This window comes from Malaclemys terrapin, chromosome 16, assembly GCF_027887155.1.
Source record: "Malaclemys terrapin pileata isolate rMalTer1 chromosome 16, rMalTer1.hap1, whole genome shotgun sequence".
Taxonomy (NCBI): domain Eukaryota; kingdom Metazoa; phylum Chordata; order Testudines; family Emydidae; genus Malaclemys; species Malaclemys terrapin.
The window spans coordinates 14,874,141-14,901,061 of NC_071520.1; the positions used below are offsets into that span (position 1 = coordinate 14,874,141).

At 47.3% G+C, this 26,921-nt stretch overlaps 1 protein-coding gene across 1 annotated transcript in view; it reads right to left on the bottom strand.

The window, feature by feature from the left end:
• Positions 1-14,628, bottom strand: part of SLC25A1 (solute carrier family 25 member 1) — a 42,452-nt gene extending 27,824 nt beyond the window's left edge. The window contains exon 1 of the mRNA XM_054006183.1: positions 14,375-14,628. Within this exon, the coding sequence (XP_053862158.1) occupies positions 14,375-14,486 (112 nt within the window). The 5' untranslated portion in view covers positions 14,487-14,628. The remainder of the gene's footprint in view (positions 1-14,374) is intronic.
• Between the last annotated feature and the right edge of the window lie 12,293 nt (positions 14,629-26,921).

The following is a 26,921-nucleotide window of genomic DNA, read 5'->3' on the forward strand; positions in this document are numbered from 1 at the left end:
TACCCAATGTTAGTTGCAGGTGGTTTTATTCTCGTCTAGCTACAGCACATGGGATCTGAAACTCCTACAGAGCAACAGGTGTCCAAGTGCCACGTTGTCTTAGTGGGCCATCAGAGCCAGATTGCTGCTTCACAATCAACCCCACGCTGCTATGGAAGTGCAAAGCAGTAAGCAATCATTGTGCTCACTTTTAGAATACGGAAGGAGGAGACAATTCAGCCGTGTGGTTGTTCCAGGGATGCAAACTCCTCCCTTGTGGTTTCAGTCATCTCTGGAACGGCTTGGTGAAATGAGAGAGTCTCACATATAAACTTACTGCTTATCTGACACTCTTATTATGGATGGTTGTATGTACCAGGTACACATGGAAGCCTTTTATAGGCATACACCCGCATGGGCAATATATGTGGGGGATGATGCCAGGGAGGCCTTTTGCTTCTTAGCACAGCCCCTTTGCTCTGTCTGAACTGGCTGAGGCTCCCCTCCCCAAGGCCTGTCTGGTCAGGGAGGTTTGCTTAGCAGTGTTTGGTTTTCACTGGCTGATTTAGCACTGAATCCTGGATCCTAGCAGGTGGGGAGAGCAGATCTACAGCCTTAGAAGTGGCTCTTGAGTTCCAGGGAACAGTTCCCCCTGAATGACTAGCAGCGCGACAGAGGACGATGGGAAGAGGGGACATGTATCTGGGAGGCAGTAATCATGCTGTGGTACAGACACCACCATTTTCTCTCATGCTCCTGTCCTTAGAGTCCGATGTATTAATTGGGAAGGCTAAAAATAAGGTAACGATTTATAATGCTCTTTACAGTGCCCTCCCCACCATGGCCTCATCCCCTTCAGCATGCGGCGCTTTATTCATGCAGGACAATTAATTCTATGTGCATGAAGCGCCCCAATGCCTACAACAGCCTGTAGGCTAAGCACCGGCTTATTTCCAGACCTCCCTCTCCCTTGGGCTGCCAATGGCCAGTGAGGTTGCAGAGGGCTCTGTAACCTGTTTACCAGGACTTTAACCCCTAGAGCCAGTTCTTGCAACACTGCAGAACAGCAGCAGTCAACTCTTCTCTAATTACTTGGGAGTTGAAAGAGCTAGCGAGAGGGAGGGAGGGTGAGCAGCTTGGACTCTGCACCAAGGCTCTCAATCATTAGCTGGATACCCCCGAGCCAAAGGAGAGAAAGATCACGCCCTTCAGTGAAGGTCACAGCTCACCCATTCTGGCAAGCACCAGTCAGAAGCAGGGACAGTTGTCGCCCTTTGTCTCTGGCAATCGAAGGGATTCCTGCTCCCCCAGTTGGCCAAGCGATGACATCTCCCAGTTCAAGGCCATGGGTAGGAGGGGAGCGGGCACCAGCAGAAGGATCATTTGCAGCATGTCTCTAGTTAGCATGCGAACTCCTTGACTGAAAGGGTCAGTGAACAAGCCCCCATGGCCACCATGGAACTAGAGCTTGCTGGGAAAAGTAGGGTCCTCTCTCTCCCCAGGAAAATTTAGAATTGTTGTTGACAAACCCAAAAGTGGGTTTAATTTCTCTATGGGCCGAAATATCGAGACAACCGTTCTATGACAAGTCTTCAGACAAAGCTCTGCCAACGTGCTAGAAACGTCAGGACAGTGGAGTTTTTGCCAGGGTTAGAGCTTTAATCCAGCTGTGACTCATGTAACACACATGGCAGTGCATGCACACACAGTAGGTTTCCCATTTGTTTTTAATTAGTGATTTTAATGTGCCCAACACTGTGGCCTCTGGGCACATGAAGGAAATTAAGAATGAGCAACTTGTTAAACTGCCTGCTTGAGACTTCACCACCACTAGCCCCCCCACCAGGCCTGTCCCAGTCCATGAGAACCTCCCTAATGATGCTCCACAGAGAAAACCTTTGTTTGACCCAGGCTGGGGCAAGACAAGCTGAGGTCCTATGCACAGAAGTGTGTGACATGCAGTGACATCTTCTACTCATGGGATTCCCAAGTCAGGGGCCCTTACAGCAGACACTGAACCTAGCAGTTAACGCAACATTGCCTTGTGGGCCGACAGACAAACCAAACCATCCGTACAGTTGGCGTCATGCTTCTTTCTTACGTCTAGCTATGGAGAGGTTGAGCACTCATGAATGAAATACACCGCTAGCAGTGAGACACTAGTATGAGTGTTTTGAGTTCTAGACGTGGTTTGCAATCACATCAGCTAATCACAGGGCTCTGTGTGGAACAGACAACTATGCCCCTTGGGAAAGTGCAGATAGGACGACTCTCTGCTGTTACCACAATCCTCTGGGCCATCTCGTTCCACACACATTCTCTCCTCCTTGGGGATCAGCAAGTTCCCCTCAAAGTCCATTCAGGCAAGGTGATTTGCAGGACAGGTCAGAGATCAGCTGAAAAACCAAGGTAGCAACTCTAGACTTCAGGCTGTAAGGCTTAAAGCAGAGGTGGGCAAACTACAGCCCACGGGCCACATCCAGCCCACGGGACCACCCTGCCCAGCCCTTGAGCTCCTGGCCAGGGAGGCTAGCCCCTGGCCCCTCCCCTGCTGTCACCTCTCACCCGCAGCCATGCCACTGCGCGGGCAGCGCTCTGGGCGGAGCAGAGTGGCAGCGTGTCTAGCTCCGGCCAGGTGGCGTGGCTGCCAGACATGCTGCTCTGAGTGGCATGGTAAGGGGGCCGGGGGGGGGATTGGATAAGGGGCAGAGAGTGGTTGGATGGGCAGAGGTTCGGGAAGGGGCGGTCAGGGGACGGGGAATTGGGGGTGGGGGTTGGATAGGCTTGGCATCCCAGGGGGCCTGTCAGGGGACTAGGAACAGGGGGGTTAGATAGGGGGTGGGGTCCTGGGGGTGGTTAGGGGCGGGGGGTCCCAGGAGGGGGCAATTAGGGGACAAGGAGAAGGGGGGGTGGATGGGCTGGAGGTTTTGAGGGGGATAGTCAGGGAGTGGGGGCCAGGCTGTTTGGGGAGGCACAGCCTTCCCTACCCAACCCTCCATACAGTTTTGCAACCCCAGTGTGGCCTTCAGACCAAAAAGTTTGCCCACCCCTGGTTTAGAGTGTAAACTGTCTAATTTTGACACACACACACACACACACTCTGGCTTTTCACACAAGAGGATTTTTTTTTTTTTTTTTTTTTTTTTTTTTAAAAGCTTTGAGATCAAACTAGGAAACTAACATTGGGCCATTCCCTGAAAATGAATGGGGGGGGGCCTTAAAGACAGGAAGGATTGTATCCATGTAGCGATGGCATCCATTCCCTGAAAAACAGATTGCCAAGCGAATAAGATGTAGCTAGTGCTTAGGGGAGGGAAATAACTTACTACCGTACCACAGCCTCCCTCAGCAAAGCGTCCATCCTGTTCGCTGTGTCATGATTAGGTGGAACATTTTGTATTTAATAGCAAGCAAGGATGGCGCTGCGTGTTACATTTCATCACTTTCACCAGTGGTAAACAGCACTACGAACACAGCCACACACACAAAACCATATAGTTGGGACAGCAACATCCTCATACTCTGTAGGTGGGGAATACACAGAACTGCAAATATTTGACTTCACTATTCTGCACACTATGTTGTCAGACTGGTAAATAGCCCTGTGTAAACAGAGCTGTCGATAACACTACGGAACGGGATGGAGTAATTTGTCCCTAACTTCACTGGAATCATTCTGTTGCCTCAGCTCTCCGCCATTTCCCAACTTCCTCCTGTACAAACTTTAACGAAAAAATAATCAGCTGAGAATGTACGTCATTTTATAGACTTCACTGGCAAGAAAAGGGATAAACACTAAACTGAACAGCCACGTAAAATCTAAAGCCCTCAAAGGCCTGATTTGCTGAAGCTTTTGTTGTTTATAAAAACAACAGAAAGGAGAGGACTTCCATTCTCCGCAGCTCCTCAGGATCCGTCTACACTGGCACTTTCCTCGTTAAAACTTTTGTTGCTCTGGAGTGTAAATCCCACCCACCCACCCTGAAAGCAAAAGTCTTGACGAAAAGCGTCTGTGTGGACAGTGCTTCGCCGGCGGAACACACACTCTGGGCGATGAAGCTACTGCCCCTTGTTGGAAATGGTTTTATCATGTTGCCAGGAGTGCTCTCACCCAGCAATAAAGAGCGGCCACACAGCGCACCTTACAATGGTGCGGTTGCAGCGGCACGGCCGTGCCATTGTAAGGTGCACAGCGTAGACATAGCCTCAGTAAGAGGAAGAACAGCACAGACTTAGTAAGACAGGGATGACTTGTTCAAAGGACAAGTTTCAGAGTAACAGCCGTGTTAGTCTGTATCCGCAAAAAGAAGAACAGGAGTACTTGTGGCACCTTCGAGACTAACAAATTTATTAGAGCATAAGCTTTCGTGGACTACAGCCCACTTCTTCGGATGCATATAGAATGGAACATATAATGAGGAGATATATATACACACATACAGAGAGCATAAACAGGTGGGAGTTGTCTTACCAACTCTGAGAGGCCAATTAATTAAGAGAAAAAAAACTTTTGAAGTGATAATCAAGCTAGCCGAGTACAGACAGTGTGATAAGAAGTGTGAGAGTACTTACAAGGGGAGATAGAGTCAACGTTTGTAATGGCTCAGCCATTCCCAGTCCTTATTCAAACCGGAGTTGATTGTGTCTAGTTTGCATATCAATTCTAGCTCTGCAGTCTCTCTTTGGAGTCTGTTTTTGAAGTTTTTCTGTTGTAATATAGCCACCCGCAGGTCTGTCACTGAATGACCAGACAGGTTAAAGTGTTCTCCCACTGGTTTTTGAGTATTTTGATTCCTGATGTCAGATTTGTGTCCATTAATTCTTTTGCGTAGAGACTGTCCGGTTTGGCCAATGTACATGGCAGAGGGGCATTGCTGGCACATGATGGCATATATCACATTGGTAGATGTGCAGGTGAACGAGCCCCTGATGGTATGGCTGATGTGATTAGGTCCTATGATGATGTCACTTGAATAGATATGTGGACAGAGTTGGCATCGGGGTTTGTTACAAGGATAGGTTCCTGGGTTAGTGGTTTTGTTCAGTGATGTGTGGTTGCTGGTGAGTATTTGCTTTAGGTTGGGGGGTTGTCTGTAAGCGACAGTTTAGGTTCAAGCCTGGAGGATCTGAGTGGTTCCCTCCGTGTGTTCTTTAAGCCAGAGCAGTAGGAGAGAGAGTGAGCCGAGGGCCCCGTTTATTTTATACGAGTGAGTGAGCTGCAGCGCTGATGCAAGCTGCCAGGTGGACAGCTGTGCGGCTCTTTACAGAGCATGGGCCTCAGCAGGGCAAGCTTCCTCCCCACCGCCCTGCCAATGTGCCTCACTGACCTGGTGGGCACCATCTTTAAAGGCCAGAGGGCAGTTCAGTCTCCATGGCCCACTCTGTCCTGGACTGACCACCAGGAAAGGCATTGTATTAACGTGGCCAGTTTTGTGATGCTCACACACGCGCACCGGGAGCCAGACTGAACCACCATGAATTTACTAAGTGCACAGGAAGAGGTTAACACTGTTAGTAAGAATGACCCAGAAACTGGATTTAATAAAAGCACTGAAAGGGTTGAGTAAGACTTTGCAGGAGATATTCTTTGTTCACCCAGCAGCAGCTAATGAAAGGTACCGAATCCCAGCATCTGTAAGCAAACAGCTAATGATATACCTTGAATTTATACAGTGGCATTTGGCCATGAACTGATCTACTAACTATCCAGGCATCCGTTCACTCATCACCACAATGCAATTTACCAGGCAAGACTGCTTTAGCTGGCGTTTCCTGCAAAGCACAGCTCGGAGAGTCAGTGCAGAAAGAGAATACAATATTACCTAGAGCCTCGGCTAATTCTCTCATGCAGAGCCAGCAGCTCTGATGCGTCCTTCATTTTAAACGGGTTTTCCAGTTGTTTCCAACAAGCAACTCTCTCCAAGCTCCTTGCTTTTATGTCCTGGACAGAGAGCAACTCTGGAAGCTAAAGATCAAGGGAGTCCAACGGCTGGGTCTTGGGCTTCGCTAATAGCTGGCATGCAGTGGTAGAAGAGAGGCTCCAAAATGAACTCCAGCTGACAGGATGAGCCCAAGCTACACTGCACTGTAAATCCAGGGTCACTATTCTCCAGGCAGAGGTGAGAATTATACCATTTACATTCACAATGCCAAGCCTTTCTGAGGGAAGGGGGGGGGGGGAGGGGGAGAGAGAGAGAGGCTTGTAACATCACTCAACTGTCAGCTAGAGGTACTGATTAACTCAAGGAAGAGCGATGGCTTGTTCCAGATGCTTACATAAACACAGAGAGAAGTGCCCTGCGGAATACAAATCCAAGCATCCATAGGGAGTATAAACTACATCACAATAACGACCTTTAAAGGGTTGGTTCCAAGCCCCACCCAGCCTCCCCTTCTTCACAACACACAGACACACCTGAATCAATATGGAACTGAAGCACCAGGAAGTTAGGTTGGGTGCAGCTAAGCAGCCAGTTGCAGCTTCCCATCCTGGGAATTTTCTGCCTGCGCAATCCACAGCATAGTTTGGAGCAACCTCAAGGCTGCTCCAAGCTACACTAGCTAGTTATGGCCTTTAAGGCCCAGCCCATCAGCCAGGGATCATCAAAACTCAGTAGCCAAGCCCCTTTCTCCTGGCCACATCCATAAACAATGGAAAGGGGTCTGAAAGTGGAGGCTGCTACACCAGTTGGGGACTCCCGCATGCTAAGGGAATCCCCAGCCAAGCAGAGACCCTGGCCTTACAGCCACCTGATGTCAATCACAAGTGTGGGGGAGAATCTGGCCTGATTAGATTTGCTCATAAAATACTGTTCCTTCCCCTGCCCTCCGCAGTCCCTCAGCGCCTCGCCCACCTCCTTCCCCACAACTCAACACTGAGCTTCTCAGGAAATGCAATTTAAAGCCACCCCCAGAACTGCACAGCTGAGGAGTAGCCCGTGCCTTTCCCTAGCCGTGATTTGGTGCTAGTGACTCTCCCACGTGGGGTGGGCGGGGCCATTTTAAGCAGGGTGTTGCCAGTTATTGTTGTATAGTGTTGAACAGCACGAATGAGCCCAGAAACGACTGATGGCGCATGTCGTACAAAGCCTGGCTTGGACTCTGGCAGCTGGAATGGCTGGGACTCCGTTTCCCCACCTGTAACCTGGGGATAAGGCTCCCTTTCCTCGCACACATGTTGTGCGGATCCTGAGCAGGACGTTCACAGTGCCCTACAGACATGCAGAGAACTACCTCAACCTCCACTGAGCGCCACAGGGTCTCACGCCATCCCCCAGCACACAGAGAGGAGTCCCATACGCTAGCCGAGCGCTGGGAAACCTACTCTAGAAACGCAGCTAGCCGTATGTTTTACTGCTCTAAGGTGGGACGTGCCTCCATGCCCAGCAGAGACAGGGCTTTCTGAAGGGAATGATTTGGGAATCTTAGTGACGGGCAGGACACTTAATTACCTTTTTATACTAAAAGACAACAAAGCGGTGTGAGAGCTCAGCAGCCCATGACTCCCTGTGCATTACTGTTCATCCCAGGCAAAGGGAATGTGCTTCACCAATGAGAGGCCCTGAGCTGGAGCCCCTTCCTCCTCCCGCAGTAGAGGTGTCCCCAGTGTTGTTCAGAGGGGGCCTGTCCATACACATCACTAGAGAGGAGATTTCAATCTCCCAGCGGAGTTTAGCATTGGTGAGAAATACCAGTCTGAGAGTCTCAAACACAAAAGAGGATAAATGAGAACCTAAGGCAGCATCCAGGAGAACATCCTCAGCAACGTGCCTCTCTCCAGACCTGGGATGATCACTTCTAGGGCTCATGCTCCCTGGCACATCCAGTCTTTGCCCTCTCTGCTGAGATGGCCTGCAAGGGAGCCAGTTAGTACCCAAAGATCAAAGGCAACTGGTAACATCTGCAAGTGGGTAAGCAAAACCAACCCAAAAGGTGCCCTCAAAGGCGGTTTGAGAACAGCAAGTAAAATATCACATTGCACCGGACCCGGTATAGGGCAGGAAAGCCTCCCCGAGGAGCCTCCACTGCCGGGAGTGAAGCTGACAAAGGCACCTGTCGGCTCTAGAACCAGACAAAGGCCAGAACTATTCTGCACAAAAGAAGAACCCCATGTGGCCAGACGTCCCATCAACTGGGGCCGGCTTCAGCGTCAGCTAGAAGCAACGGGCAAGCGATATGGGACATGGAGCCTGAAGGAGTAGATTGTTTCCTTAAAAAGGAGTATCATTTTAGCTGACCGTCATATCAGGTGCCTGGATTTTTCTCTCACACACACACACACACACACACACACACACACACACACTCTCTCTCTCCCCCTGGGACCCCAGCCATCTGTGCATCAGCAGCCATGCTCCCCTTCATTTCCAGCCCAATTTCTTCAATTAAGCCTCAAGCCAGTGACGTGTGAAAAGCGGTTCCAGGGGGTGGAAAAAAAAAAAAAAAAAAAAAAAAAAAAAACAACCGAGGGATGCTACTGAGTGAATCCAGCAGGAGGAAGAGGTTAGTTCTAAAGAGTGAACCCTCTGCTTAGGCACAAATACCCCCACAATCCACAGTGAGGGGGGGAAGGAATTGGGACAAAGGATGAGAGAGAAGTGGGAGCTGGCTAAAAAAAAAAATCACACCATTTAAATTTAAAAAAGATATTGCTTGAGAGCATGTTGGGAATCTCTTTACAATTCACAGCAGGCGCTGAGATACTGTGGCGATAGGGCCCTTGGATACTAGGTTCCTTGGGAGTGAAGCACTCAGAGGAGACGATGGGGAGTGACTGTTCTACAGCACAGTGGCACTGAACTCCCAGCCAGAGAAGCCAGTCCGAGATCTCGTTCTCATCAGTACTGGTCTGATGGCAGATCGGTGTTATAATTCTTCATTGTGCGAGGACTATAAGGAGCGAGCGGATAGGGAGAGCTACACTTTCTTCAGGCAGTACTAGAAGCCCCAATCCTTGGGACATGAACAAAGCCCTAGTGAATAGGGACTTGCCCTGCATTGGCAGAGAGGCCTGGGCTATCCAGCTTGTGCGCTGGTATAACGATGTTGGTCAAAGGGGGGTTGTACGGTTTGAACTATACCTTCCGAATGATAACAAGGTCTAAGTAGGTCTCTTCCCATCTTTAACACCCTCAATTTAAAGGGGTTTGAGGGTCTGGAATGCAATGAGGTAGTTGATCGGTACCTGATCAGTTGACAAACCCTGTAACTATCAGCTAGCACCTTTAATCTAATAGGCATACATGGGTCTCCTTGTGTTCCCTGTCTAAAGGAACGGATGACTCGGCGCTGGCAGGAACAGAGCAGTTAGTACCAGGCACCATCCTGACGGATCAGCTTATTTAACGCAATTATGTCCAGGAATAGGCTGGCCAGCGCTGCCTGTACATTACAGGGCATTTTAATTTACTGCATGTGAGGAAGGGGCCAGCATTTCAACAGGGCCTTTCTTTCATCTCATTTGCTTCACGATCAGGAAACTGGGAGCTCCTCCAGACCAAGCAATATATAACTTAGGGCTATGTTACAGAGACCTACCCCTGACCTAGGCTGGAAGCCAGTCAAGACAGGGACCACCCCCCCCCCCCCATACCTGTAAAGTTCTGTGCACACCTATACCAGGTAATTCCTGCTTTCCTGCGGACTCAGGAACCACGACACCTTGATAGACAATGGAAAGCCACTGATTCCCCAGTGATCAGTGAGCTCCCAAGGAGCCAGGGAATGGCAAAGGCCTTTGGCAGGGGCACATTCAATGTGCCATGCAACCTTTCATAATCTTTGGACTGATTGTGGAAGACCCACAGGCTTCCCCAGCCTGACTCATAACCCTACAACCGTTTCACCCAAGCCTGGAGCTTTGCAGTCTGAGCACAGCCGAAGAGCTGCGTGCACAGCCACTCCCAATGAAGCCGGATGTGGCTATCCGGGGGCAGGAGATAAGTCGGCCCACCGTGTATGGCACAGTTACTTTTCACAAGAACAAGCTGGTGGGATCCGCTTCCCTCTTCCCCAAAGGTTGGATTAAGGTCCATTTTTAAAAGACAAGACAAACCAAACCATGATACGCACACAAGAACTGGCAGAGCAGACCAGAGACCTACTCCAGCAGTAGGGACCAGTGCCAGAAGCTTCAAAGGAAGATTCAATAAACCGAACAATGGACAGTGATGGAACAGCCTGCCAGTGAGACAGAAATGTCTTCCAATCCCCGGCGTATGCCCTGATACATATGGGTTTATGACCCAGACAAAATGTGTAACTGTGGATATCACCACCAGTCCTTCTGCAGATAACCTGGGGTGAACAGTTTAGTCACAAGCTTTTGGACTATCCAGTTAATTTGAGGCCCCAGCTCCTTGTCACACCTCACAAAGAAGGCTCCCTTTGTACTGCAGGAGCTGCATACATTTCATGCAGCTCGAGTATTGATTTCGAGTCAACCTTGCAACTTCTCCAGTGGTTTTTCTTTTTGACAGGCCCATGCAAGCATCAGAGAGTGTGACATTAACTAATGCATCTCAACTGACAGCAAAGCCAGAGGTCACAGATGGCAAACAGAACTTGACTGGCAGCAGGCAACGGCTCCAGCAGCCATGCAGGAAGAGCAATAGACAGGTAAGGCTCCCTCTGAGGTCTCTGTTAAGCTAAGCCAGCGCTTCGCTGTCAGACCCCAAGGAAAGGTGGACAGTCGACTGGAAGAACAAAGAGGTGGACGTGATCATGGAGGAAGGGAATTAGCTGGGAAACACAAAAGCTCTAACGATGCAGATCACATCAAAATGGCTATATTTCATTAAAGAGGAAAGACTTCCATCTCCATTCTAGGAATTTCCCTGTTGTTGGGCAGAGGAAACGTGAGATAATGTGCCACTGCAAGTGAGTTCTACGAGCCTTCCCTTGGCTGGGCTCCCACTTTTTAACAGATACAATGGGCCAAGTTTATCCCTGGAGTAGCTCCACTGAGGTCAGTGGAGTTAAACTAGAGAGACTTTGATCCAAAAACAAGCTGATCTGTGGAAGTAATTTCATCCCACAAGAGATGAGGGGCAGCTGCGGAGCTGTTGTGAGAACCCAAAAGCTGTTCCATCACACCAGGGAGCAATAAGGCAACAGAGTAGGAATGAGCTATGAGGAGAACAACAGTGTTAATCTGTTCCCCGACCCTCCTTTTCACCCTCAATGTGATAAGCTCCGTGCACTCCTCATCAGAGGGTTTGGTCCCTTTTTTCCTGCAAATAAATTAATTTCTAATCACTGATACACTCTGCTAAGTTTGTTCTTGTAGATGAAATAATTCTAGCAAACCCATCCAAAGCCGGTATGTGTTTGCCTGTATATTACCGGAACAGAGATCACTAACATTGTGATATCAAAGTCACAGTTCATAGTCAAGACCTTACAGCTAAAGTACTTGGAAACATAGGTCAGTATCGTCGACTTATAATGGTCCATGGGGAGTGGGCATCTGATTGCCCCAGTTAGGTGCAAAGTAAACTAAGAATCCCTGCCCAACACCCCTGCTGCTGCTGGACCACCAACGTGTCCATGCAACGGGTTTAAATGGAACATCCCCGTGGATGGAATGTCTGGCTGTTGGTTACATCCAGCCATACAGAGCTAGCACACTTCCTGGATGTACCTGTTGCATCCTGGAATTCAAAATGAAAGAGAAATCAGAATGTCTCTCTTCGGCTCATTATCACCACACAGGTTTGAAGGGAACATGGCATCAGTAGATTACATTGGGGAAGGAGGAGACAGATTGTTAACATGCCACCCCACCTACACACCTTTCGGGGGGGGGGGGGGGAGGGGAAGAGGGGCACAGAGTAATGCGCTGATCGTTCATTTGCCTGGGGCTGTGTAGCTACTCACTTGAAACTGAACATCCACCTCTCCAAGACACTGAGTGCCAAACTCAGCTCGGGTATAATCACGCATAATTCCCGTTCAAAGGGAGCTACATAGCTTCCACCAAGAACTCCTTTCCCGTATTCTCTGTCACCAAGAGATCCCCCAGAGGCACGGAGGAATGAAAAACAGGAGCGCTCCCATTTCCTCTAAAGGCAGCAACGCTGTGTAAGGCAGAGATGGATCAAGGAGGGCATGGAAAGAACCAGCTTGGGGGTTGAATCTAGGCAGCACTTTCAGGCTCTGGAGTCACATTTCTGTGGTCACTACTTCAGTGGGGAGAGCCCCACTCCTGTTCCATTTCAGTATGTTTACACGTCCTTGCATCCGATTATCGGCAGATTGTGAATTTAGATAATCAGTGAGGAAAACTCTGTACTTGGAACATAGGCACTGACTGCGTGGGTGCTCCGGGGCTCAAGCACCCATGGAAAACATAGTGGGTGCTCAGCACCCAGGAGCCAGAGCTTGAGTATGGAATGTGATGAGGGAGTTTGTTTATAAACAGAGGCAGGCTGATTAAGATAACAAGTTAAATTAAATTAAGGCTTGTTAGATGATCCTGAAAGCATTGCCAGGCACTCCAGTTAAAAGATAGGAAACAAATGATAGGAATAAATGGTCCATTTTCAAAATGAAGAGAGGTAAATAGTGATGTCCCCCAGGGGCTTGTATTGGACCAGTGCTGTTCAACCTATTCATAAATGATCTGCAAAAAGGGGTGAACAGTGAGGTGGCAACATTTGCAGAGGATACAAAATTACTCAGTATTTTGCAGTCAGCTTTGGACTTAATGTTACAAAGGGATCTCACAAAACTGGGTGATTTGGCAACAAAATGGCAGATGAAATTCAATGTTAAATGCAAAGTAATGCACATGGCAAAATATAATCCAACTATATATACAAAATGATGGTGCCTAAATTAGCTGTTTCCCCATCAAGAAAGAGATCTTGGAGTCATTTGCAGTACTGTTTCCAGAGTACTGCAAATTTATAAGAATCCTTCTCACGATGCCTGTATCATCCTGAACTCATTCTCAAGCTTCAGAAGATTTAAAAGTGATCTCCTGTCACCAATGGGACAGATGCAACTGAATAACCAAACTGTCCTTAATGTCCATCAAAACAATACCAGGGAACTAAATGTAAATAAGATTGCTGACAGTTTCATCCAGAAAGCTACAGTTCGGCATAATGTCTTTCAACAGGGACGTTAGTGAAGACAGCTTGTAGGTGATTGCAATGATTTTAATGTAGTGTAATTCATGATGATGTAATTATGTAGTTCACAACAATTTAATCATTATTAAAATAGTAACGATACCAATGACAGACACATTCAATAACTAGAATATGAAAGAAGTGTATAAATAGGTTGAAAATAGCCTTCCCCCCAAACTGGCAGAGTGCCCCCTCCCTCCCCAAACACATACACACACACACACACACCCCTCTTCAAAAGCATCCACCAGCAAAAACAAAAGTCAGCACCTATGACTTGGAAACTGAAAGGGCCTGCAGCGTATCAAATATACACATTCATGATTGCACAGACACCAGGAGTTGAGTGAAGAGCACTGCAGTGACCCTTTCTGCCCCCCAGGGGCAGTGCTAAACCTCAAGATAAATAGGCCATAGTGTGACAGATCCCCCAAAGGGGTAAACAGGGAGCTCTCTTGCCTGGTGAGGAAATCCCAAACTAAAGTCTGGCTCAGCCCAGATCCAAGCCATAATCTAGAACCAGGACAGAGTCTTGCAATTCAGCATAGGAAGGTCCCACAGCAGCCAAGATGCCACAGTCAATCCCAGGGTGTGCTCACAGCTATGGGTGATGTTTGGCCCAGACCCGCCCCTCAGCTCTGTACCCAGATCTCCCCTCACCCCCGGGTAGAAAAGCGATCACCACTCACACTGCCCTGAGTCCCCGGGAAATTTGAAAGGACCGAGCAGGACATGCCAGGAAGGGGCCGGGTACTTCTCAAAGCAGGGCTGCAAGTTGCAATTGCATCAGACAGTGACACAGCTGCCGAAACTCAGGCACCAGCCCTGCAAACAGCCCGCAACATAACGAGCGGGGAGCACGGCCATGGAAACCCGACACTGCCCGGGAGGGAGGGAGGGATGCCCAGCGCCTTGCGAACAGCCGAGTGCCGCTATCAGACACGGAGCCGCCCGCACACACAGGGGGACAAAGTTCAGGGCACGCACTCTGCACGGACTCTTTCAAGCAGCCCAGGAGACCTGCCAGCAGCACGGAGACCTCGGGGTGCCGAGCCAGACAACTCGCGGGGCTGGGCGACTGGCCCCGCCAGGGCAGCAGCAAAGGGAATTCCGGGGGGCAGGGGAGGTTGTTGTCCCATCAGTTGCACCCACGCGAGGCGCGGCCCCCACCCCAGGGTGCAGCGAGCACTTGGCCGGGGCGGAACCCGGGGCACGGCGGCTCCCGGGCAAGCTACGGGCAGCCCCCGCCCAGCACTCACCTGCCAGGATCGCCTTGCCGGGGTGGGTGAGCTTCGCCCTGCCGGCCGGGGCCGCGGCAGCCAGGCGGCGGGGGCTGGGGAAGGGGCTGGTGAACGCGGGGCGGGCGGACATGACTGCGGCGGGAGAGGCCGGCGGACTGGCCCCGTTTAAGCGGTGCGGGGCTGGACTCGGGGCGGGTCCCCGGGCAGGGGGCGGGCAGCAGGGCACGTCGCCCCCCGCGGACGCCCGGGCTGGCTACGCGCTGGAGCGGCTGTCGGCAGCCGGTCCCCGCCCGCAGCAGGGGTGGGGCCGGCGGCGTCACATCCTCGGGAACACGCGGGGCGGGGCGGGCCCGGGCAGCCCGCGGGGGCGGGACTCAGGCTGCAGCTCCGCCGCCGGCTCCTCGCCCGCGGGGAGAAAGTGGGGGGCAGGGAGCCAACGGGGGAGCCAGGCGGCTGCTGTTCGGGGGGGGCTCTGAAATCCTTCCCTCAGGGGCTCGGCTCTGCCCCGGTGCAGCCTCAGCTCCAGCAGCCCAGGGGCTCCCCTCACTCAACCAGCCCCAGGGCTCAAGCAGTTTTTTACTTTCATAACTGACAGGTTTCAGAGTAGCAGCCCTGTTAGTCTGTATCCGCGAAAAGAACAGGAGTACTTAGAGACTAAGGTGCCACACGTACTCCTGTTCTTTTTTCATAACTGAGGAAGCCAGCCCAGGGGAGCCGGGGTCAGGAACGGCCCGGCCCAGCCCAGGGGAGCCGGGACTCAGCAAGCCCTGGCCCAAATTAAGCCCTGGCCTTACTGCAGCGGCTTGGCTCAGCACCTGCTGCTTCCCAACTGTGGAATCACATGTGGGGGGGAGGCGGGGATGAAACCCTGAAACCACAATCGCTGCCCTCGGGGGAAGAAGCCATGAGCCCGGTAGCATCCGTGCTCTAACGGGAGGGTATCGTGGCCTAGTAGATCGAACCCAGGGTCCTAGGATTTAAGAAGCCCTGTGGTCTGCTCCTTAGCAAGTCCCTTTATCCCCCCCATTTCTCCAGCTATGAAATGTGGAGAATGATAGCAACTTTCACTGTAAATAATTATTAGAAATAGACACCTAGGGCAGGCTGATCCAGGCGTTTGCAACTTTATTAAGATGCCATCTGCCAAGGACAGTAGATGAGACAGCGTTTTGAGGGGTCTGGCTACGGGGTCAGGGCACTGTTGCATGAAGTTGGTTGGTAATAGAGAGGCAGGTGTCTTATCTATAATTGATTTATATTGCAACTTTCATCCTAAAGGACATGGTTTAAGTTAAGCACGCCTGTAAGTAGCTGTAGGATTAGGACATTAGAGATTATGTACAGCTGCCTTGTACACACATACCCCGCCTCTGCCAGGGAGTGGGTCATCTTCCTCTCTTCACTTTTTCTACCAGTATGTTGTTATCTTAATTTATGGAAGTTTGAGAGCAGTTTAATTCCAGCTCAGGGTTGTTATTAAGCCACTCAACTTAGCTCATGGGGTTTAATGTCAGCACTAGAGCTCCTTGATGAAAACTGCACTGAGTTATATTTGTCCATAAATTATACAAAAGAGGCACCTGCAAGCATCCAGGCATTCATATTTTATTTTTTTAAGTCATTTGTTTTTCTGACTGCTGCCTGTAAACAACCTCCTAGAAGCTTAAAAATTAAGTCCTGGTCCCTAGTGAATGTTCCTGCCTGGCTGTTGGACACAGGCTGGTTTGTTAGTGCTGGCAGTGACTGATTGAAGAAAAGCATCTCAGCATTTTTTATTACAGCTGTTTCCAAGGCCATAAAAAACACCACCACCACCACCACCACCCCATTTGTACCCCTCTCAACCTTCACAAGCTGTAAAATGATGATTTCTAAACAGGAAGCTCCCTTCCCCCCAACAAACTATGAAAAAGTCAACGTCATACACTGTGAACCTAATATGAGGTGGTCTTAACAGGCTATATATACACACACAGCCCTCAGTGAGTCACTAGGGCCTGGCTAAAAAGAACTCTCCCAAGACCCAAAATTATGGGGCTGAGTCTTTTACCAAGAACTAGATTTGAGTCAGCTGTTAGTGCTGCATGGGTAGAAGGGCTTTTCCTCAGGTAAGACAGACATAAGCCCTGACCGGCTAACTCAGTATTAAAGAACACACTAGTATAGTAAGAGACTATTCAGATTTTCACATCAGCCACTAAATGGCTCTCCCAGTAGGGTACATTTTTGGCCCTTGTTACTTTAGCTGAACTTGAAGTGGTGGCTTAGATATCTATATCCTCACCCTAAGTTCCCTTCACCAACTTGTCCTCCTTTATCTGTATTTTAAACACAAGGCAATTAGTAGAAATAGTGGTTACTATGTGAATATATTGAGAGTAGAGTAAAGTCCTATTTATTCTGGAACAGAGTGTTCTACCCCAGGGGGTTATATCGGTACCATTACAGCAGTGCAATTATTCAGCCCAAAGGACATAGGATGTAACGGTCAGTGTTCTTATATAGTCAAGCCTCAAGTGAACATTAAGGGCCAGGCTCTATGTTCATCTTTGATTCAGATACTTTATATTAGCCTCAGCCACCACTTGCAGGCAGTCAATGCCTGGCCTTAGGTTCTCAAATCTATAGCCATGGCACAATGAGGCTCCCTGCTCAGAACTCATGGGACTTGCAATACTTTTACTGTTAAGTTTCAGAGTAACAGCCGTGTTAGTCTGTATCCGCAAAAAGAAGAACAGGAGTACTTGTGGCACCTTAGAGACTAACAAATTTATTAGAGCATAAGCTTTCGTGGACTACAGCCCACTTCTTCGGATGCATATAGAATGGAACATATAATCATGATTATATGTTCCATTCTATATGCATCCGAAGAAGTGGGCTGTAGTCCACGAAAGCTTATGCTCTAATAAATTTGTTAGTCTCTAAGGTGCCACAAGTACTCCTGTTCTTCTTTTTACTGTTAAGGGATTGTATTGAATTTCAGATGCATCATCAATGAGTGTGGGTTGTGCTGTTTCAGTCTCAGAGATGGACTGCATCACGGCTAGGAGAAACGGGCTCTTCGCTCCTCACATCCAGCTGGGCGGAGTAGTTTGGTTCTATGCAGCCAGGGGTGCAGTGCAGATGGTCTCCGTGCCTGTTCAGTGTGCAAGTTCCCGCAGTAATGGCTGTCAACTGTTCATTGGATTTCAATCCAAATCCCATACTGAGTCCGCTTTTTACTTTGTCTGACTCCACTGTCAGGCCCCATCCTCTCTCATTAATATCCAGTCCGTTACAGGCTCTCTTGGCATACCCTAGTCGCAGCACTCGTAGCAAGCATATATTCCAAAATCCTGATGATTGGTAATATTATTACTTACCTTAACATGAATCTGGAACTGTAAGCTAAAGTGGTTTCCTGAGTGCCTCATTGTGTCTCACCAGTGCCCTGGCACAAAGCTGAAGGATGACCTATAGCTTTCAAAATAGCTGTGTTTTTTGCACCAGCATCCATCTTGGCCTCCTCTCTCCTTTGAGCTCATCCCTCCATCCCCTTTTCTGAATCATTACATTCAATCCACAGCAGCTTCTTGGAAAATGAGATGAACTACTATAGGTGAAATACAGAAGTTGTTTACTTGTAGAAGAGGTATTACCGGTGGCTTCACAGCATGGTTAAAACATCATATTGATATAGTGTATAATATACCATAAATGCAGTATGCATAGGTAGGTGCGGGCAGAGTAACAGAGTACAAAGGCCAAGATTCAGAGGAACTAATTAAGCTGGAAAGCTTGGAACAGGTTGTAATTTTAATGAGAAAGGAGGTTAGGAGTCAGAGACCAGACCGGAAGAGCTGTAAGGACTGGCAGCAAAAGAGCATTTATGGCATGGGAGGCCAGGCACAGACAGAAGCAGCAGTGGAAATATGCAGCTCACATCTCATGCCCACTCATGGTCCAAACCTTTCATCCCTATATAGGAAGCTAGACACCCAGAACCCAAATCTTCCGTTTTCCTACTAACCCCACTGACCCAGCAGAGGCAGGAACGATGCTATGCCATTTGTTTGCTGAGATTGTTAAGTTATTATTCAGCTCGCTTTGCTTTATCTATCGTCCACAGGTGCCAACTTTCCTTGGTGCTGGTGGGTGCTCGCGCCACCCTGGCTCCATCCCCTCCCTGCCCCTATTGGAGTCCTTCCCAAACCCCTGCCTCTTCCCTGAGCGTGCCACGTCCCCCCCCCCCCCCCCAATTTGCTGTGCGAAACAGCTGTTTCACGGCGCAAGCAGTGGGAGGGAGGGGGAGAAGCAGGACACAGCGGTGCACTCAGGGGAGGAGGTGGAGGGGCAGGTTGGGATGCTGCTGGTGGGTGTAGAACACTCACCAATTTTTCCCTGTGGTGTTCCAGCCCCAGAGCACCCACGGAGTCAGCGCCTATGCCATTGTGCACTGCTGAGCATCTTCCACCCTGACCCCCCCCAATCCAGATCATCTGAGTTTACAGGAGCTACATGAAAGGTGCCACAAGCACCACTCAAGCCATTCTCTGGGTTCTCTCCAGCTTGGATCTGCTAGAAGAGCGGGATGACTAACCATCAGTCCTTTTCCTCCCACCTACCTGACCTATAGGAAGGAAGGAATGTAGGCACGGTCATAGATTTGGGGCAGCTGTTTAGAACTCCCGTTAACAGCATTGTTTGGATGGCAGAAAACAAAGCTTGTAAACTGTCTGAAAACAACAAGAGATTTAAACTTGTGATGGATCTCCGCAGCTCTGCTTGCTTCTCATGCCACTACTGTATGTTGTGTCTGCAAATGCTATAACATGCCTATTGCTATTGTAGGTGAGGTCACTTGCTTTACCCAGTCCTCAGTACACACCAACTCTTCATTAAGCAATATAGTGGCTTTTTTAGGTCCTAATTCATCAAGTCCATTAAGCAATGTGCATGATCTCAAATTTATTCAGTAAAGTACTTAAGTGCACTCTTAATCTAACGTACATACTTAAATCCCATTTACCTCACTGAGATATAAGCAGGTGCTTAACTTTTAAAGATGTGATGAACTCCTTCCCTGTTCAGCAAAGTAATGAAGCACAAGCACAGATTAGAAGTTGTTACACAAGTTGCCCTCCAAGAAATCATTATACCCATCACCAGAAAGAGACCAGAGAGAAAGAGTACTCTGTAGAGAACAGCTGACCTTTGTACTAGTGGCTGGAGAATGAGATGTTTAAAATCCATGGGTGGTTTTTACATGCAAGTTTCTGCTGCCAGCTGAAGCCTACAAGAGTATTACCCTGGGCTAGTACATGGGCCAAAGATAAAAAGAAGAGTTAACTTTAAGAGGTAGAATTTTAAGTCTTGTCTCTTATTTTTGTCAGTCCAACAATTTTTATGGAAGCAAACTATCTGGCAAAACCAGTGTCCATTTCCATTACTGATGGCGGGTTCTTGCCTCTGCTGTCATGGAAACAAATGCCCGATTACCATATTTGTGACAGTACTAGAATAAAACTTTAACTGTTCCCTTCGTTTTTGTCCCCTCGATTCCAGGGGTTAATAAAGCTACTGGGAACCAAAAGGGCAGCAGGATATCAGACAGAGGGAGGACTCGGATCTCGAGGACTGAGTGGGAACTGAAAACTGCAAGGGCTGGTTGACAAGCATTGGCTACAGACCCAAAAACACCTCAAGTCTGGGGCCATTCAGATGGAAAGATATTTTTCCACTCCTACTCTTACCCTATAAAAATCTTTACAAAATAAAATGATCATGTTATTTGATAAACTGACAACGTGTCTGGGTTCTGATTAGACACACAATGAAGACAATCCTAACCCTGAAGAATTTACAATCTAAAGATGGTCCCAAAACACAGGATGCAGTGACTCCAAGCAATGAGTGAACGGGGATTATTAATATTACTGCTGACACCTCCAGCGGGCACTGAACATTGTTTTCAGTTAGAAACGTAGTAAGTCCAATGGTGTGGTTTTACCAGAAATCTTTAGATGGTTGAAGTATTGCACCAAAAGCATGCCAATCACCTTATCACACACCTACACACACTATAGCACAGCTACTTTAATTATATAGCAATCTGAAAAGTGTGAAGCACTACCTGAATAGTAGAATTGGTCAAGATACGCTACCCAGAAATTTACCATTACAAGCTCCTCCAACCTGCTACAAAAATACACCAGTTTATTCTGTGATGAGGAGGTAGTGAGCTAGATTTCCTTTCTCCAGCAGTGAAGGTTCACCAGTATTCCAACAGGTTCCTTACATCAAGTCTGTAGTGTGCTACGCATGATCATGCAGACTGAAGATGAAGAGATGTCATGTTAGGGCTTTTGAGGCAGAGCATGCAGTCAGCTTTAGATGTTTCCTGGAACCAGTAGGATTCTGAGGACACTATTCTACAGTGTCTCACAGGGCCCCAGTCTGAGCAGCATTTGCAAACAAGAGTCCATTGTGAGGCAACATTAATTCTGAAAGGATTTCCCTTCCCCCACTAGGTGGTATGTTGTGGCCCTCTGGGGCTTGTAACCTTCAAGTGGGGGTAGAACTCAGCTTCTGATCCAAAGGCACAGGCCCCCTAGCAACAGAGCTAGAATAAAGGTCTTACCATCTTTACGCAAGCCTGACTCTCCATCCAGGAGAAGACAACTGTGACATGTGCTCGATAGGACATTACAAGTTATCACCACTCCACCATAGCATGGTAAGAGCATTCTCCATGGCATGATCTATGTTGTTGCTTTAAAAAAGGCAAATAAAAAAAGTTGAAGTTGACAAACCCAGGATTGAACTTACCCTAAATGTATCCATTTGACTCAGAAGAGGGGGGAGGTAGGAAGGGGAATTTCTTGCAAAAACAACAGCATTCCAAAAGATTAAAAACCCTCAAGTTCTCAGATAGGCAACCCTCCCACATACTCCCCCAATTCAGAATCTTGGATTTCTCTTCAATCATACATTGTAATGCTTCAGAACCTTGCCACTGGGGTAACGTACATGCCAGAGGCTCTGCTAGTCCTTTCTGGGTGCCCTTTTTCCACAAAGGTTACAAACACTGCCTTAGGATAAGAGATTTTAAATCTTTAAGAGTCCACAAAACATTTCTCAGCTGGGTCAATGAAACACTACAGGAGAAGGTTTGATAGATAAAACTTAGAATTTAAAAATGGAATGGGAACATTTCTAGTGGTATAAGGCTTTTGGAAAAAGGTACTATATTTTACAAAACTAATTCTAGGTCAACTGGTTTAAGCATCTCTTTAAGAGCAGGGTAGGCCATGAATGCATGCAAACCTGATTTTCAGGAATTCCAAGTACCAACAACACCAAAAGAAATCAATGCTTCTTTATACCTTGGGGCGGGGCGGGGCAGGGCAGAGCAACGGATACAGTGCCTTTAAATTGCCCAAATTAAGTTAAGGAAGCTTTCTTCTGCTCGATTCCTTGCAATTGCCCAATACTTCAGAGGTCTTTGTTCTTAAAAGTGAAGTGTTCAGTACTTTAAAATGGGTCAGAACATCTCATTCCAGCTGTAATCTCACTGAGATTTTGGTACAGTTTTTCTAACTCCTCAATTTCATTAATTCTCTTGGGCACAAAGAGATTATCTTCCACCAGCCCTGATCAAAAGCTAAACACAGGATGCAGCATTGATCTGTTCGCACTGGACTGATAACCGATCCGTTCAGTTTAAAGAACAAGCTCCTAAGGCTATGTCTACATCATGAGCTAGGGGTGTGATTCCTGAGCTCTAAGGCAAGTATAGATAACTGTAACTGCAGTCGTGCGGGCAGCAGCAGCGTGGCTTAGCTGTGCTAAGTACAAACACTCCTGAAATGAGAAAATATGTACTCAGTCCAGCTAAGCTGTGCCACCACTGTGACTGAAAATGCTATCACGACTACACCAATAGGTTACACCACCATTTATACTTGTGCTAGCTTTCCTTGAGCTACTGCAGGTATGAGCGTGAGCTGGGCAAATCACACCCTTAGTTCATAGCATAGACGTAGCCTCACACTCATACAGGTAGGAGTTCAAATCAGATTTTACTGTTGTACTGGTCTGCATTTCATATTTGGGGAAAGGATATGCCAGGAGACAGTCATGCTCCTACTTGTGGCCTTTTTTGCAAAATTTAGCCCTTTCCACCTTCCTCTTCCTCCCTTGGGGAAAAAAAGTTAAAATATCCACTTTAGGCTCCAAATTCAAGTTTGTTAAAAAAGCAAGGTTTTACAGACATTAGGGCAAAGGAAATGTTTCCATGTTTTGGCTGTTTATAAAAAATCCAATTAAAACTTTTGTTTGGATTTAAACATTCCCAATGCAGAGTTTGCAACCCAAAACACCTCACCTATGTGCTAGTGTGAGAATGATAGTGAAACGGACTAGAAACAGAAGTGAAACTAAATGGCTGTTTCTTCACCCATTTTGAATTTAATTATCAGAACTTTTAAAAAGAACAGCTAAGATGTTTAAAAAAAAAAAAAAAAAAAAAAAAAAGAGTCCTGAACTTGTTAAGTGTAAGCTGACACAGTCCCCCTTAATTCATTATACATGCATGGCATCTTTTCCCCAGGATCCCAGACAAATATCATTTTCAATCCATCTCTGCGAGGTATTTTGGGGAAGGATCCTCATCACATCCATCTTCAGTAATGACCCCAAGCCAAAGTCACGCAGTAGCTCTTCTGTGATGAGCTGGCAGCTAGCTATGTTAGGCAGGATTATAGGGAATACCATGAAAGCATCATGTACACTTAGGCCGTGGCTTCACTCAGAACTCCAAAGCGCTGCCGCGGGAGCGCTCCCTCGGCAGTGTTTTGAAGTGCGAGTGTGGTCGCGGCTCAAGAGCTGGGAAGAGAGCTCTCCCAGCGCTGCAGGTACTCCACCTCCACGAGGGGATTAGTTTTTTTTCACATCCCTGAGCGAGAAAGTTGCAGAGCTGTAAAGCGTCAGTGTAGCCATAGCCTTAGGAGTCCTATGTTCTTATATTATGGCTTTGAGCTTTGTTGTATGGCTGAATCTGCAGATGTCGTATGGCCCCTTAGAATGCTGGTAGTTAGGTGGGTGCTACACAAATGGCTGATGTGACATATTGTATTGTCAAGTTCATCAGGTCATACACATGTGACTTCCCATCAGTCTTCGGAGCTAATTTTGTGTCCAGAAAGGAGAGCCATAGTACAGCTCCTTACACACACACCTCCCCAAACATGAAGTCTGCTTTCACATTCAGGACACACAATGAAGCACATAGAGAGGCTGTCTGGGCTGACAAAGCAGTTACATGCCTTTTCTTTGTGCGGACTTCAGCACTCAAGTTAGGTCATCTTGCTATGAACAACCTTTTTACCACCACCACAGATTCCTCCCAGGGGCAACTCTGCCAATTTTAATGAAGACTCTTGTGCTATTTGGTATTTTTCTTGAAGCTGCAGGAATCTTTTAGTTAGATGACAGAGGGGTAGCCGTGTTAGTCTGCATCAGCAAAAACAAGAAGTGGTCATTGGGGCACCTTAGAGACTAACATTTATTTGGGCATAAGCTTTCATGGGCTAAAACCCACTTCATCAGTTTTAGCCCATGAAAGCTTCTGCCCAAATAAATAAATAAGAATCTTATTAAATGAAAGGCAAGAGCCTCATCTAAGCCTCTTGGTGGAGGAAAGTTTGAGGAAAAACAAAGTCAAACCCTACAAGGCTCAAAAATCAGGAGCCACAGAGAAACCAGAGTGCATTTGTTTTCAAAATCTCATGATTTTTAAGCTAATCTCAGTTTTCTGGGGCCTGACCCGTGATTTTTGACTGTTTGCACCTGGCAATACTATTAATACTTAGCTTCAAAAAAGCACAACTCCTGCCTGCTTCATTCAAATATTTAACAGGCTCCAACACTAAAGTTCAGGGTAGGAATGTTCCTGTCTAGAAGAGTTTAAATCTTGCTTGTACGTTCATTGAGGCAGGATCCATGTGTCTGCCTCATGAGCACACAGCACATTGTGAGCACTGACCGACACTTACAAATAAGACCACTAGCTCTCGTCCATTGTACTTAACCGTTTTCTTAAAGGCTGAAAGTTGCTGCAGGGTAAGGTACAACAGAAAGAGACAGTAGGTAGAATGACCATTATGCTAGAATGATGCCCCTGCAGCTTACAATAGCAAGTACAAAGCACTCAATGTTACACAATTTAAAGATATATTCCAGTGCTATAAAGAATACTCCCATTATTCCCACACAGCCCCTCTCATATATAGTGCACAGCATTTTATTACAGGTTCAAAATGCCCTAAAACTCCACTCCCTGTGGGAACTAATGGGATTCAAGCAAGCATTCTCCTGGGGTGTGTTTTAGGGGGAGCACACAAGCATGTTTAGACTGGGAGCAAAGAGATGAGCCAAGCTATATATAGCAGAATATTGAGATTACAACAACATAGTAGCAAATGCTATAAATGAGATAGGCATTCCATTGCCTAACAGTTTCCACTGTAACCTTCAGAACAGATAGTTGTATGTGACCTGCTGCAAGCAGGTCGAAAACCTCCAAGATCCAGTTGTTTTCTAACTTGTCATTTTGGGTCAGATAGCCTTTTCAATGCAACTTGGACTCACTGAAGCACTCTGTTTTAGGAATGTGGTTTTAGCGTTCCTAACACTCAGTCAGATATGGTCAGACATAAGGGTTAGCTATGTAGTAATTTTAGTTTTCCTAACTGGCTTTACTCAGCTCCCTCATTTATAAAGAGAGACAGACAATTTAAAATTGTCTACACCATATAAATAAGTAGCAGAGGACATAAGAAATGGTAAACAACTCTTTCCTATTTTTTTTTCCCCTTTTCAATACAAATATAGGTCAAGGATTTGTCAAGCTGTGACATACCTTACAAAATGCCTGTTGCCAATTTGCTAGGAAAGGACAGCAAGCTGTCTTTGGTAGGGTTATTTGCACAGACAAAGTTGCATATTGGGCTAAATACCAGCTGTTTGTGTGTTAGAACTGCAGTGGTTAAAGATGACATTTTATAAAGAATATATTAAACAGATTGAAATGAACTCTGGTACCCGGGGGTAATTACTTCCATTTTATTCCATGTGCACTTGGAACACTGCCATAACAATATCACAAAATCAACCAGATCTTGCCTGGCTGGAGCTCTTCAGTATGTACATTCTGCATTCCCCACTAGAAATGGGACTGAAGCACTTTAGGGCATTACGGCAGGGCTTCTGCATGACTGCAGTAAGTAAGGCAGAACAGCTCCTGAAATCAAGTTTTTCTTTATAGCCAAGAAAATGGAGCTTACTGTTGAAATATGGTCTTCCTGAGTTTTCTGGCTTAGCCCATGGGTTTGATGCCAGAGCAGAGCGCTGGGTCTTAGAAAAGCCAGCCGTAAGGAGCAACTTTGTTTCTGTGCAAGAGGCATCCTTCTACCTTCTCTCTACTTCCACAAGTAACAGAGCATCAGTTTGTGACCTTCTGGGAACCAGTCAGTCAACCAACCTCCATGGGAGGGAGCAAAGGATAGTGATGGTAGCTTCTATGCAAGTAGATGCCCAGCTAGCCCACCCCAACACAGGCCAGGATTTCTATCAAAAGCACAAGGAACAGTACACATCTTTGCACCAGCACAGGTCTCTTACAGACTTGAGAGTTAAGCCATCTATTTCTATCTAGCCTGGTGAGTCACAACAGCCAAGTTGCAATGCTTGCAGGATCCCCAATACCTTGGGCTAGGCTTTCCCTGCTGAGTGGGAGTAGAGAGGGTTTAATATTTTCCCACAGCATGTTAAGTAGAGAGGGAAACAAAGATCCCATGTGGACTGATGTATAGCCAAGGCTAATTGCAAAGAAAGAAGCCCATTCTCCGACGGTGAACGGACAAGGTGACAGACATATGAGCGTCCTCTATTATGCATAATTTTCTCATATCCTTCCTGAAACAGCCTCCTCCCCCACCCCCCCATGACTTATTACTTTAATGTGAATGGATATTCCCCTACAGCAGTAACTGCTGATGTGCCGCTTTAGTTACATGAAGTGGGTGAAGAGTCTTGGGCAACAAAGATTGTTATCCTGTTAGAAGAGCAGAGAACTTCACACCCTCCTTTGCTGGAACATTATACATCACAGCAGTTTTGGTGCAATTGTTGTAAAAGACACATGGGAGCTAGTCATTACTTCCTCAGTAGGAGCACTCTTCCCCAGTACAAGTTAAGCAAGGCTGGGAACAAGATGACTTACTGGCTTAGTTTCCACTTTCCTACCCACAAATAAGCTTGATTTTAAGACTAAAGCATGTGATCAGTTTGATTTTCTGTAGTGTAGCCTCTTTAGGGCTTATGCGGGGGGGGGGGGGTCGTCTATTCTATTGGAAAATGTATGTGTGACACTTAAAACAGATTAAACAAAAGACTTTACTATTACCTTTGCAGACTGATTTTTCCTGCCATTTAGAAATCTGCATTTTTATTGCAGAGGAGTTTGAGGAGCAGGTAGTGAAACAGTAACCTTATAGCATGCAGGGTTGTCACATTTACACTG